We start from the raw sequence: 15408 nt of genomic DNA, 5'->3' as shown, positions 1-15408 counted from the left end.
GCAGTGGTATCTATCTATCTAAATTAGTTCAAGAAGGAACAGCAGTGACAGGGTCGTCTGCAGCCAAGGCTCACTGATGTAGGCGGGGAATGAAGGCTCGCATTTGTGATCAAATCCAACAGATGAGCTTCTGTCGCTCAAATTGCAGAAACATTTAGTGTTAGTTCTCATAGAAAGATGTCAGAATACACAGTGCATTGTAGTTTCCTGCAGATTAGGCTGCATATGCAGTCACGGAGCAATGGAAGAAGGTGACCTGGTCTGATAAATCAGGTTTTCGTTTGCATCCTGGTGGAAGCGTAGCTACCGGAATGCTCTACGGAAAGATGGCAAGCTCACAGAGGCGGTGTGATGCTTGGAAACCTTGGCTTCTGCATCCATGTGGCTGTTATTTTTTTTGTTTTTTGCCTGTCCCGTTTGGATCTTTAGCCATCAGAATTGTTGTCTGAAGGCCAACAAAGATGCCAAGCGGATTTACTTTACCAAGTGGATCATCATGGCCTTGCCATATTGGTCCATTTGATTGACCTTTATTATAATTATGTATTTATTTTATTTTCAGTTGTTACAGACAGGACAGACATGACTGGGGGATAGGACAGGGAGAAAGAATGAAAGAACGAGAGAGATGGAGAGAAAGACAAAACAGAGGGGAGAAGAAGAAAAGCAAACAAACAAAAAAGAAAAAAAAACACCTGGATCACCTGTCGAGAGAAGAAAAAAAACAGAAGAGAAAACAAACAAAAAAGAGCAACATAATAAATACGACACCATCACAATAAACTAGCTAACAGTTGATACTAAATATTACATGTTATTGTGCAGCACGCAAGATCGACAGCACACAATGTGCTTTGAGGTAGCAGCCAAGAAAGGTGTAGCTTGTGTCTGTGAACACCTGTGTGGATCGGCACGCTTGTATTCAAAAGGTTTCTCAATGTAATGATCTGCTAGGGAGTGTGGGGAGCCATAGCCCCGTCCCCCAGGGCATGAAGCAGGTATGGAGGAGATTCAGAGGCCCCAGAGTACGAGGACACAAGGAGGACCACCAAAGGGGCAACTGTGCCACCCTCCTGGGAAGAGCTGAGAAGAGCCCCGGGCGAGGGGTGACCCAGCAAAATAAGGAAGTTATGAAGCAAAAATGGTTCAGAAACAGTTTGAGGAGCATAACGATGAGTTTGAGGCACTGATTCTGCATCCAAATTCCCCACATCAAACTCCAATAGAGTATCTGTGAGATGGGCTGGACAAAAAAATCCCATTCACTTTGCAGCTTGCAGGACTTCAAACATCTTTTGGTAACATGTTAGTGCCAGATGCAACAGCTTCAGCGGTCTAGTCGAGTCCTGTTGTGGCAGCAAAATAACAGCTCAATGTTACGTCTGATCGGTATTGCTTTCAAAACATAATAAAAATACAGTATGTCTTACAGAACAAGATACAAAAATACAGGATATAAATGTTTTAGAAAAGCCTTTCTGTGAAAGTATGTTTGAGGACTGATGAGTCAGCTGTGGGGTCTAAACGTCTGAGCTCCTTTTATAATGAGGCAGGTTTTTGGAGCTCTTTAGGTGGTTGGTGTAGATAGAAGTGAGGCCATAAAACCACAACAGTGAACCACAGTGTGATATGAGAACGTAGCTTTGGACATAACAGTGACACAAAGCAATAATATACTGTGTGTGTGTGTGTGTACACGTCTGCCACAGAGTTCACTCAGATGTTTGGTGGTGGCGCTACTGCTTCACATGACTCTGCTGCACGTTCACCAACACACTCAGGTATACACAGGAACATGGTGTTGTTGGGCAGACGGTCTTGTGCTGTCACATTCAGACTGACCTGCAGAGTAACAGGGTGACTATTGCATTCATCCATGCCCACAGGGCGAAACGTAACAGATGGACGTAGCTATGTCCTTTCACTGCACACGTCTTTCCTGTGAAGATTAACAGCTTACATTCAGATATTACATTACTCAAATCTCCAAATGAATCTGGATACAGAAAATTAGCAACCTCTGTCGCTAATATTTTGGCAGTATATGTTGTTATTGTCCAAGTATGGATTATGGAGAACTGACATGAGAGGAAGAACAGAAGTGAAAAAGTAAACACCAAAGAATTAACTAGAAAGTGCATTTTCTGAAGAAACTGCAGTGTGAATGCTTGAATCTGAATGTATGCACTGAAGTGAATTAATTGCTGAATTTTAAGTTAAAAATGTTGAATGAGATGAAAAATACAGACATTTGCACCTGACAACAAAAAAGCTGAACTGCTAAAAGCTAACATCCACAGAGAAGAAGTTGGAAAATAGCTGAAAATGTTTTAATTGTAAATTAGAAAAACCTAAGAAGTGAGAAAGGAAAATTTAGAGTCAGAAAACATCTGAATGAATATTAAAAGTTCATATTCTTTGAATCACTGAATGACTAAAATGTGATCCCTCCACTTGGATCCACACAGTTTTAAAGCTTTACATCTCTGAGCTTTGAAAGACACGCTGTTGGAAAGAGAACAACAACGATGGCTTCGTTTTGAGGGTAAAATGATGGCTGTAGAGCAAACACTGTGGACACAGCAGCAGTTGAAAGAGAAGTGTTTAAGATGAATCTAGGCACAGTGAGAGAGAGAGAGCTCGTTAGGCAGGCAGGTGTGAGCCTGGTTGCTATAGTGACTGCACCCAATGGCTCCATACACAGACATGCACCTCACTTTTGCTGCTTAAAATGAACAGAAAAGTCAGGTCGAAACAAATCGCTCCCAAATGAAAAGTACAGGTCCTATTGACAAAATTCTTTCACCATGAGCGACAGCAATGTCCAGTCTACCTAATTCTCAGTTTTCATGCTTGTGGAGTTTATTATATGGACGTGGTGACAGTGTAAAGACAGCCTGTACTTCTGGTTTTCAAACGAACCTTCTGAGCCATTTTAACATTGGAGTCTATGGAGGAGTTGGAGGGAGGAGGCTGTGCATTGGTGACATTTATGAAAGAACCATAACACCTAGTACAATAGTAAACACATTGGATGAAAGAGGACAGCGATGGCTACGTTTTGAGGGTAAAATCATACCTGTAGACCAAACACCGTGGACACAGCAGCAGTTTTAAAAAATATTTTAAGATTAATTTTTTTGCTCCTCTCACTCTAGCAGTTGAGCTGTCTCACTCTAGCCCCAACATTCCGTCCCATACACACCCATTATAAACTCTGAAACGGCTGAAAAAACATCATGAAACTTAAACTGGAACTGAAGAAAAAGTATAATAGATATTGAAAAGATAAATACAAGTTGAATAGTTGAATGTCTTGTCTTCGTTTTAAAGTTTGAATGGTGGTTCTATGTCAACGTATATGGAAGTAGATACAGTTTAAAGAGGAGTGAGTTGAAGAAGAATTTGAAGGGTCTCCCCATTGAAATACATGGGAAATTTTTGTTGAAAAAAGTTGAATAAAATTAAAAATATAAATGTTAAAAATGAGAAAAGTAGAAGCAGTCATGTCCAAAAGAAGAGGAATCTAACGGTGTTTGAATGGTTTTTCTAAGTTGAACGGTTTTGAAGGAGTTAGATGCCAAAAAACGTACGGAATATATAATAATAAAGATTAGAAGAACAATACTGTGAATGCTTTTACAAGCATTCACACTAACTAGAATTAATTTAGCCCAATAAAAACAACAAAAGTGTTTCAGATCAAATAAAGGGGCAATCGTGGCTCAAGAGTTGGGAGTTCGCCTTGTAATCGAGAGGTTGCCGGTTCGAGCCCCGGCTCGGACAGTCTTGGTCGTTGTGTCCTTGAGCAAGACACTTCACCCATTGCCTACTGGTGGTGGTCAGAGGGCCCGGTGGCGCCAGTGTCCGGCAGCCTCGCCTCTGTCAGTGCGCCCCAGGGTGGCTGTGGCTACAATGTAGCTTGCCATCACCGGTGTGTGAATGGGTGGATGACTGGATGTGTAAAGCGCTTTGGGGTCCTTAGGGACTAGTAAAGCGCTATACAAATACAGGCCATTTACCAAATGTAAATGTTAGACAAAGATAACATAAGTAAACACAAAATGCAGTTTCTAAATGAATGCATTTATTTTAAGGGGAATAAAAATCCAAACCTGCATGGCCCTGTGTGTAAAAGTGATGGCCCCCTGGTGGGGCCCCTCAGTGTTTGTAATAACTGGCAGTGAGTCTTTTACAGCTCTGTGGAGGAATCTGGGTCCAATCATATTTGCAGAATTGTTGTAATTCAGCCACATTGGAGGGTTTGTGAGCATGAACCGTGTTTTTAAGGTCCTGCACCAGTGTCTCAGTTGGATTCAGCTCAGGACTTTGACCAGGCCACTCCAAAGTCTTCATTTTTGTTTTTCTTAAGCCAATCAGAGGTGAACTCACTGCTGTGGTTTGGATCATTGTCCTGTTGCAGAACACAAGGTCACAATCAGATGTTGGGACGTTCTCCTTCAGGATGTTTTGGTCGACGGCAGAATTTGTGGCTCCATTTCCCACAAAACAGCATCAGGCCGTCACACTACCACCACCGTATTTTACTGTTGGCATGATGCTCCTTTTCTGAAATGTTATTTTTAACGCCAGATGTAACGGGACACACACCTTCCAGAAAGTTCAACTGTTTTCTCCTCAGTCCACAGAGTATTTTCCCAAAAGTCTCAGGGGTCATCAGGATGACCTTTATGTTCCTGTTGCTCAGCAGTGGTTTTTATCTTGGAGCTCTGCCATGCGGGACATGTTTCTTATGATGGAGCCATGAACACTGACTTTAACTGAGGCAAGTGAGGCCTGCAGTTCTGTGGATGTTGTTCTGGGGTGTTTTGTGATCTATTGGACGAGTTGTCCCTGTGCTCTTAGGCTCGGCAGCCACTCCTGGGAAGGTTTTTTCCATTCGTGGTGAATGACTCTCACTGCGGTTCGCTGGAGTCCCACAGATTTAGAAATGGCTTTGGGGATCCTTTGGTCTTCTCCACTTTGTCAGGCAGGCTCTATTTAAGTGATCTGCTGACTGAGAACAGGTGGGTGTGGTCAGGTGTGGGTGTGGGTGTGGTCAGAGAAACTGAACTCTGCTTTCCAAAGATGTGATACACCGCAGTTAATTTATGTTACAAGAGAGAGCAACACAGATTTCTTTTCTTTAATAATAAACACTTTCATTTAGAAACAGCACTTTGGGTTTACTTGTGTTATGTTTGTCCAATATTTACATTTGTTTGATCTGAAACATTCAAGTGTGACAAACATACAAAAATAAAAACAGGAAATGAGGAAGGGGGCAAACACGGTGTGTGTGTGTGTGTGTCTCTTTCTCACACAAAAACAACAAAAGAACTGTTTTACACAACTTGGGTTTATTTATACAGTTGTTGTGTACTTGGGTCATCTCATGTCATAACCATTAAATACCCCATGAAAGAAAAGGATGGAACGAATAATGACAAACTTACTGAGCATCATATAACCAACACTGAAAGCTACGAGGAACATAAATGCTAATGACCACAAAAAGTAATAAAATGTGCTAATCAGGAGGGATACCACTGTCCAGGACACGAGGTTCTCAGAGAGAGGAGAATCAACACGTCACACGGTGCCAAACAGTAAACACCGAGCTCGTTCAGCGCCGACTCTGGTGGAGGGTCTCCCGTACCTGCACAGTCTCTGGTCATGTCAGACTCTTTTATGAGAGACCTCAGCAGAATAGCAGAGCCCACATTAAGACACAAGATGATACATGCCTCCTTTACACTGCAGAAAGACAGAGAGCAGACGGACACAAAATATATCATTTCAAACATGAGTTACACCTTTGACATGTGCTCTTAGGTCTCAGCAGTCTTTCTTAAGCATGAAGGCTTCATGATATGGACGTCTTATCTGGGTCTGTGCCACGGGGGCAGCAGCCCAAGCAGAGGTGCCCAGTTCCCCCCACACCAGCTACGTTTGTTTACAGTCATTACTGGTTCCTGCTGTTGTGTTTGTTCTCTGTATTTTTGTAACAAATCTGGGATAAATAATGTATATCTTGAGCTGTTATCTAATCTTGCATATGTAATGTGATTTTGAACAGTTGTAAACCTCTGTATGACGCACGCCATCATAACTGATAACTCAGTATCAGTTATGATGGCGTGCGTTTACCGTAGATTTTTCTGTTCAGTTCCTTGCATTTGTTTCCTGAGCCTGTACTCTGTGGTACCCACGGCTTCTTGTTCCCCTACCCCTCACACACTCACACTTACTGCTTAAAGAAGTTCTCTGGTTTTTTGCAGTAGTGACCAAAGAGAGGAAACAGATTTCTGGTCATGTCAAACTGAAGCTGAGCTGCTCCACCATCACTGAAGTTATTACAGAGGATCACCTGCCAGAGAAATATAAAGTTATAGACTGAGACACGTTTTTAATACAACGGCATTTCTGCGACAGCTGGTGAGATACGTTTGTGCTGGGAGCTCAAGTAATACTACAAAACTGACATATGAAGTACATCAAGTGTATTTACTGTAAAGTAAAACTCAAAGGTTACATTTAGTTTGGTTTCAAAAATATTTTTGTTTCTTGTTTTTATTTCAGAGCAAATGTCTGGACAGGGAACAACTTGGAGTACAAAGTATTCTATATTCTTTTTACAATATAACTCTATATCATTCAGAGACGTCACTAAACGTCTTTTGAAAGAAGTCCTGGACCAACGTTTTTGTCTTTAAGTTTTTAACTGAATTTTTAACTCGGAGATCTTTAAGTGTGTCGGTCCCAAACGACAGACCAGAGACAAGAAAGCCAAGAAAGGGTGAAAATTTAAGGCTTTTATATTTCATTGTTTTTTGAAATATTCATTTTCAATGTGTGAAAAAATGGCCTGAAAGTGGCTCAACAGAACATCTTTCAAAACTATTAAAAAAAAATATTTTGATATATGAAACAAAAAATTCACAGCAGGGAAAAATGTCAACATTCAGAATTTAAGATTAATGCAAAATATTATTGCAACCGATATATTCAACACGCCGGCTTCATATGGTAGTTTTATTAAATATACCAATGCAAAAAGCAGCCTGCAGTGTTTGATGGGAACCTTCAGCAGTTTTGACTCAGCTGCTCTTCCATCACACTTCCACACTCAGCTGATGTTTATTGTTTACACGCTCTGACACAAATAAAGAACAATAACAATGAGGTGGGTTTAGTGAGCACTGACTCCTTACATCTTGGTAGAGAAAGTTGTCGAGTCTTTCCGCCAGGCCCTGCCAGGCCAGGTGAAACAGAGAAAAGCCAAGCACCTGATGAAGGTTCAACAGTCTGTCTCTAACGCACAGCATCATGGGACATGCTGTACTGGACAGGGACATAGTGGACTGGTCTTGTTGTGACGGCAGGGACAACCACCTAAGTGAAGAACAGAGTAACAGCGAAAAACTTAATGTAATGTGTGACTTTATTATATTTCTTAATGGCAGAAATATGATGTCATTTTATTTTGATGATGTATCTGAATAACAGAAATAATGTGAAGTTTTTATTAGTGTTAGTCCTGCAAAGCCCCACAGTGTAAATACAGGGCTGTACAGCACCAGCCAATACTGGCACAGGCCAGGGAGCATTTCAAGCTTTTAACTTTATATAATAACAACAACAACAGGAACTATTATTATTTTTCCTTCTTTCAGACACAAACATAAACGTGTGTTATGTGTAGTTATTTACAAGCTCCTGTAAAGGTGGCGGGATATATAACAGCCAGGTGAATATGCTGCAACGCTGAATGACACCACAAGGTGGCGCCTCCTTCTTTTGCAACATTGGAATGAGGCTCACCTGTTTCACTGTCAGATTTCGTGTAGTTCACCTGGCGTTGATCCGAAGTTTACAACATTACTATTTTTGTATTTCTGTTTTCTTGCTGACACATTTCAGATCAAACTGAGGTTATTGTTATTTTGACCTAAAATATTAGAAAAATGGTACATAACCAGATGCTTACTCTTACTACTTATTACTTCCAGGCTGGACTACTGTAACTCATTATTATCAAGAAGTCCTAAAAACTCCCTGAAAAGCCTTCAGCTGATCCAAAATGCTGCAGCAAGAGTCCTGACAGGGACTAGAAAGAGAGAGCAGATTTCTCCTGTATTGGCTTCCCTTCATTGGCTTCCTGTTAACACAGTACCATAACAACAACACAACAGAGCACTTCACTCTCAGATTGCTGGTTTACTTGTGGTTCCCAGGATATTTAAAAGTAGTATGAGAGGCAGAGCCTTCAGCTTTCAGGCTCGTCACCTTCAGTGATACTACAATATAAATTTTAAGCTTCATCGTACTGTTGTAGATCTACGTAGCATTAAAGTTTCATTTGTTAAAAGCATTACAACTGATGTAAGGAATTATATTAAATGAGTTTTGAGTGTTTGGAAGCAGAAGGACGAAGCGTCCTGCAGTTACTGTGTTAGACACAGTTGCACCACGGCAGCAACATAAACCCTCATTTAAATGTATATGTTTATGATTTGGAAAGTAAAGTTTCCCAAATTAACTATAAACAGTTATTGTTTGAGACAAACTGACAACTATTGCTGGATTACTTTAATGCACAAAAATAAATCTTAAAACAGAGTTCTTGTTGTGAAGCTCTGGACTGCTGTCCCGTTAATCTAAATCTACACAGATGTCTGAAAACTAAAACTTGAATTAGCCTGTCGTCAACAGGTAATTCTCACCTTTCTTGGCAATATGGTTTGGCTTTTTCTTTTATTTCTCTCATGAGAAAATCCAGCAGTCTTCCCAGCATATCTCCTTTTAAACGATCCAGCAATGCTAAGAGACCGTCAAACAGAGAGCCCTCAAGAGAAGCCAGACGACCCATCTCCATGATGTCCAGGCCTCCGGGTACAGCTTCTTCACCGAGTGAGACCGCTGTCTGCTGCAACTGTAGGAAAAACTGAAGAAAGGAAAAAAAACATAATTATAAAATCATAAATATCACTCATTGGCTCACCTGCAACAGTTCAATGCAGCACGATCTTCTAAAGATTTACTTTTTGGGCATCCCTGCATGAATCACCACCTCATCACCGTGGAGGGGTTTGTGTGTCCCAGTGATCCCAGGGTTGTGTGGGGCATTTTTCCTCTGGTAGTGTCTCCCATGGCAGATGGCCCCACACCCAGCATGAAAAAGCAATTCACAGAACCCTTATGCAGCAGAGTGCACCCTACAGGAATGGGGTACCCAGGTCCTACCCTGCAGCCAAGCCCAGGACAGAGTCTCCAGGGCGAAGGCCACATTGGCCAAGGCGCCTGTGGCCCGGCCAGGCTCAGTCCTAAAAAGCTGGGTCTGACGCGGCCACAGCTCTGCACGGCACCCATAGAGACCTGGAGAATAAGATCAGTGACGATACATATCTCCTCAGTTTGGAGATAACAGCTCAGTTTGGGAGGCTGAGAGCAGCCTGACCATACACCTTTTGGTACATGGAGGCTGTGAAAAGCTCCATCTTACCTGAGAAGGTTGTTCCCACTGACATGAGTGTGGAACATCGGTTCAGATGAAGCTGAAACGCCATCTAATGCTTCATCGCTGGGCGTTCGGTGAGCCCCAAAATTTCACTGTCAGCAATCTCCAGGCCAGAGTGACCCTTGATGGTGAAAGGGCTTATCCCAGTAACCCCTCAGCTCCTTCATACATGCCAGGACAGCGGACATGGGGAGGGGTGAGTTTCCCTGCCAATGGAGCTGCCAGGCCACGACATCTGGGCAGGAGGGAGGAATGGCATCCTCCTCATTTTCATCCACAAGGATATCCATGTTAACATCCTTCTCTTCATCTTCTCCATGCTTCTCCCCAAAGTTGAGGAGCTGGTTGAAGAGAGGAGGAAGCTCAGCCTCAGGGTCCTCGACCATGTCCCCCCCAGCAAGCAGCAGCTGAGCTGGATTCGCCGCTGGGCTTTGCTGCAGTGACACGAAGGAAGGGATCGGCTTTGGGGTCACAGCCACTTGCAAATGCCGCTCCCAGATTCTGCTGGGCATTACGTGGGAGTGCTTGCTGGAGTCGGGTGCTCGAAGGCCATTTAGGAAACGCAGAGGGGATGGGGGTCATAGCCGAGATGGTTAGTCTGCACCCAGCTGGTGTAGGGTTAGATAAATAATTTTACTGTTATTGTCCATATTACTATTGCATTAATAATTAATATTGATATTGCATTCAGATGTTCAAACATACTGGTATCAGATCAGCCTTTATTACAGGTCCGGTAAGAACCACTTTAAACTGTTGAGTTGAATCTATAACCCGAAATGCTTTTGAATCTAGAATCTTAAATGTTCATATGCAGACTGCATGGTGAAAGAAAAGGCCTAACGCAGAGTAACTCTGTGCCAAAATAAGACAGGAAGTTACATGTTTTTGAAGTTACATGCTTTGCAGGAAGTGAAACCGAAACCAGAGTCTGAGTGAAAGTTAGTCTGAGGAGCAGTTTCGATGATGCTATTATCTTTTATACTTTTATATCTTTTGATTAAGCTTTTAGTAGAGGTTCTTGATTAAAACATTTATTCAGTAGAGTACACATACATAGTTTCGGTTCGGTTATTACATACACGAGAGCGGCTTCTGTCTCTCTGTCTGGGGAGAGGCCAGGAGCTAGTCGGCGAGGTGAAATGGGGTGCGATTGTGGTTAGCACATAGACACACACGTAGACACCCACACACACACACACACTTAGTTAGAGGGAATCATTTATAGGTGAAAGTTGAATCTGTTTTGCTTGGGGTTGCTTTAGACTATATTAGGAGGAGCAAACATATTGGCAACCTTTGAAACCTTTGGAACTTCTGTTATGAAAATGATTATAATCATTTATACACAATTGCATTTTGTGCTTATTAAAGAGCTGTCGCTCCTTGGTCAAGTGAGGGTCAAAAACTTTTGGTTGGCGTTATGACCAGCCAATCTACTGTGAGTTTGACTGGAGCTGTGGAAGGATCGTAACACACGCTTACAAGACATGTATATCAGGTTATTTTTATGATCTCTTATTTGTTTACATTCTTTGATTAAGTTTTAAGTAGTACCATTTAAGTAAGACATTTATTCAATATATTACACATCAGTTTCAGTTGTGTATGTGCTGGCCTTTGTCTGGGGAGAAGGTGAGAGGTGAGACAAAGTGCAGCTGCGGTTATGACATAACCACACACATACATACACATAGTAGTAGGCTCATTTTGTGGTAAGGAGTTCAGATTTAATTCTGCTATAACTGCAAGAGTGCCGGCGAACGTGACAGTTTGTTCCAGACGATAAGCGAGCGTCCGGCAGTGACAGGAAGCACCTGGCTTCGAGGCGAAGAGAATGATCTTTTTAAACTGTGTTAAAAGTCATTGTGGTTTTGAGTTGACGTATCCATGTAATTTACGCAAGAGGGGGCGTTCTAATACCCTGATGTATAAAACTGTGTTCTGAAGTTTTGGAGATAGAGATCAATGCTGTCTGCGTACAGAATTCATCTCTCCACATGTGTCATTAAATCATTCGTTGACTCCAACTGACTGGGTCAGTGCGTTATTCCCATCTCCACCATCTCTCTCTCCTCAAAATGAACCTTAACTCTGGGCAAGGGCGAAACACGACACCCTTAACCTTACCCCACTGACGTTCCCCTGAGAGGATCCAGTGGCTGTATTTACTAAACCTTCACTTTGGCAGCTAGCAATAGCCACAAACACAAAAACAGAAGCTACTTGATGAGCTCGTTTTGTAACACACAGATAGCAGTAACACAACACCCACTATTACAACAATATTTTACCTCGACGAAAAGATATAATTACAGCATAACAGATGTTCCTGAGAACCAGAAAAACAAGTTTGTGTACTACCTTAACAGCAGCGTCAGTGAACAGATTAAATGAACTATCGTGGTCCAGGACCAGGACTGAGGAGCTCTTATGATCTTCATGGAAAAGAAAGCGAGGATGCCTGGTATGGGGCCTGGGGCTCTTATAAGGGAGTCAAGGGGACCCTGTGTCCTGGAAGTGATTGGTCTGTCTTGGACAGACGAGCTGGTACTGACGCTTCCATGGTCACGTCAGAGGGCGCATCCCATAGTGAGATACAGAGGAAGGGTTTGAAAGAGAACACGCACCACATCGTCTCCCCAGTCTCCCAGTATGGTGGAAATGTAGTTGACAGCATTGAGGATGGCACAATAACGGACACCCAGTGGGCAGCGAGACTCCTCCTTCATCACCTAGGAGGGAAATGAACAAAAAAAACCATTTAAAAACTGACTGGAACTTAAAATTGTTTCTGAAATAGCCATAAAACCTTTCCCAGACTGATGAGGAGTGACAATACTACTGTGACCATAACACACCTAAATGCTCCAGACCGGGACTGCTTCTGCATTTAAGCTTAGATAATAAGATCAACAAAGAGGTAAACATTGTGTTATTTTAATGGCCATTGGTTTTGCAAAATTTTCTGGAATCCCTTTGCTGCCGTATGGTGCTTAAAGGGGTTAACAAAGACTATGAAACGTGTGCACATGAGTGCTCCAGATCTGTGGACACCTGGATGCAACTAAACTGGACTGCATTAAGGAAGAATGTGCCTGATAGAACTGCAGTGGATGATAACTGATACCAGGTGCAGCAGACTTGAATGGACATCACACTTCATCCACGATGACTGTGAGTGATTATTGTCACTGGGTGAAAAGAGGATTTTGTTCATTGATTTGGAGCAGATGATGGCGAGCTAACCTAATTCCGTGATCGTTCTGTCATCTCATTATGTCAGCTGTTGTTTTGAATCTGAATGTTACCTGAGTGAGTCGTATACGAAAGTCATCCACGAGTTCTTTCTGCAGCTCCAAAAATTTCAGTTGTGCTGAAGGACAAGGTAAGGTCCGGTACCGCTCTGAGTACAGAGGGACGACAGAAATAAAATTATTCAGAAAATGTTTATATGCAGTAATAGGAAATAAGATATTTTATTTAAAAAAAATAAATAAATAAAATTGTATCCCTTCCAAAATGTTAATCTGTTGCAGCAGCTCATGTTGTCATTTTTGTTTTCTTCTTCACATGATAAAGTTGATTTACCAGTATAATCATTTGTACCAGTATCACTGGTAACAGAGTTTGATGCTACCACCATGCTTGACTCTTTATAAGTGGGGCACACTTTCTATTACAGCTCTGTAATAAAGGAGGAATAGTATGGTAACAGGTGGAACAAGCGCATAATAATGTGGCAACTGCTAAGTTATTACTATGCAAATAAAGTAATAACCGCACAATATCCAAGTAATATCATGGTAGCAACAGTGGTTACAGTTGATTAATATTACCCTGAAATTTATGTAATAGGATAATAAGAGCCCAAAAACTGGGACACAGCTCTGTAATAAAGGGGTAATAGTACAGTAACAAGGGGGAACATAATAATGTGGTCATTTCTAAGTGATTAGAAATATGAAGGAACAAACTTTAAAAACAAACTGAAAGAATAGTAAAAACTACCAACTGTGGCAGTTTCTGTGTAATCAGCATGAATTTAATACCATGGTCATAGTTGAATGAAACAAGCATCGGGACGTCTGTCATGAACTGGAAACACTTATGTAAAATGTTAATAATTAGGTTTAAAAGAATAACACATATGAATACATTAGATACACGCAGGAGAGTAGAGGACCCTGCCTCACAGCATAGTTTAGACATTGATGGCAACACAATATATTTCAGGTAGGAAAGAAAGTGAAGCACATTTTCATAATGTCCAGTACAAAAAACATAAGATGCCATCCACGTTCTCCTGCTTGTCCAATTCAGGTTCGTGGGGGGAGCAACACCATCGTCCTGCACCACCTTCACGATTGTCCCCTAACCATCCAAAGATCCAGCCTCTCCTGCAGAAAGTAGCACCAAGCCACCCATTTGCATTCTGCAAAATGTGAAGTTTTAAAAGAAAAACAACATTAAAGAAAGCGTGATGTAAATGGCAGTTCTTTAAGCAACACCTTCACAGATACAGACTGTCCTACTGAAAAAGTGCACCATTATAATTTGTGTATAAAGTAAAATCATTAATTCAGCGCCTTGAGGCGACTTCTGTTGTGATTTGGCGCTATATAAATAAATTGAATTGAATTGAATCTTTTTCCTTTCTGCCCAAAACAACATATTAGACATTTAATATTCTATCATTGGAAATAAACCACTACAAAATGTACTGGGAATAGAGATCAATAGAGCTATATTGTGATTATACCAAACCTCGGACCACGTTACCTAAACTGTTGAAAGCTGGAGTGCTCAATGTTCAGGCGAATGTGTATAAGTAACACATCTAGTTCTCTGTCCACAGTTACAATAATAATGGTCAGCTTAACCTTACTTTTATGCTAACCTTAGTTTCTAGAACTACCCCTAGTATTATTAGGTAAGCTAACATTAGCTATTAACCTACTGTTAGCTACTCTGTCAGTAATAGTATAGTAATAATAATAATAGTATAAGTTAATACCTACAAGACATACGGTCCTAAATGTAACTTAAGGAATAAAAAAATAAGGTTACCTTACCTTGCAGTCCGACATCAGTAGCTAGAATGTGGGTTTGATTCCAAATGTATTCTTGTAATCCGCTGGTCCAACCATGGACGCCAAAAAGGAGGCTAACAGTGGCTAAGCTAGCAGTTGGCGCCAACTTCTTCGTCTTTATCCAAGGATAAAACAGCAGGTACAGACTCCCAGTAGGCAGCTGTCTGCCACCTACTGGCAGCCAGCTCTTTGCAGGCTGTTTGTATTTATGCTTATTACACAGAACCTACCACTGGTAATTAAGTGGTAATAACTTACCACACTATGTTCTGTTTCATCCTTGTTACCCTACTATTACCACTTTATTACCGAGCTGTATTTCCACATGGTTACCCCCAGTTTTGCGGCCCTTATTATCTATTTACAATAATTTCAGCGTAATATTACTCAACTGTAAACAATGTTGCTACCATGATATTACTTGGCAATTACATGGTATTACTTTGTAATTCCATAGTAATAACTTAGAAATTACCACATTATGTGCTTCTTTCTCCCGTTTCCCTACTATTACCCCTTTTTTACCGAGCTGTATTAGAAATTGCGACCCGTAAGTGTACGTAGATTGGAAAACCTTACATTTACTTCTCTAAACAAACAAACAAACAAACAAACAAACATAGTTCTTCCAAGTGCTACTGAAGCCCCTGTTTGTTAAGTGAATGTTCAATTTCCAGTATGTCGTTTCTCCAATCATCCAATCAAATAAATGAGACCAAACGAGTCAACAGCAGAAAAAGTTGTTTGGCATTGGCACAGAAGATTTGACAAGTTTTTCATCTGTGCAGCAAACAT

The 15408-nt window shown here is 41.3% G+C and overlaps 1 protein-coding gene across 1 annotated transcript in view; it reads right to left on the bottom strand.

The window, feature by feature from the left end:
- Positions 1-5341: 5341 nt before the first annotated feature.
- Positions 5342-15408, bottom strand: part of rint1 (RAD50 interactor 1) — a 39547-nt gene continuing 29480 nt past the window's right edge. Inside the window, exons 10-15 of the mRNA XM_031754982.2 lie at positions 12832-12926; positions 12151-12255; positions 8727-8947; positions 7215-7395; positions 6252-6370; positions 5342-5757 (exon numbers count right to left, since the gene is read on the bottom strand). Coding sequence (XP_031610842.1) covers positions 5535-5757; positions 6252-6370; positions 7215-7395; positions 8727-8947; positions 12151-12255; positions 12832-12926 — 944 coding nt within the window. The 3' untranslated portion in view covers positions 5342-5534. The remainder of the gene's footprint in view (positions 5758-6251; positions 6371-7214; positions 7396-8726; positions 8948-12150; positions 12256-12831; positions 12927-15408) is intronic.

The sequence above is a fragment of the Oreochromis aureus genome, linkage group 17, assembly GCF_013358895.1.
Source record: "Oreochromis aureus strain Israel breed Guangdong linkage group 17, ZZ_aureus, whole genome shotgun sequence".
Classification (NCBI taxonomy): domain Eukaryota; kingdom Metazoa; phylum Chordata; class Actinopteri; order Cichliformes; family Cichlidae; genus Oreochromis; species Oreochromis aureus.
Note: the sequence above shows the minus strand (reverse complement) of the source record. Positions and strands in the feature narration are given on the sequence as shown.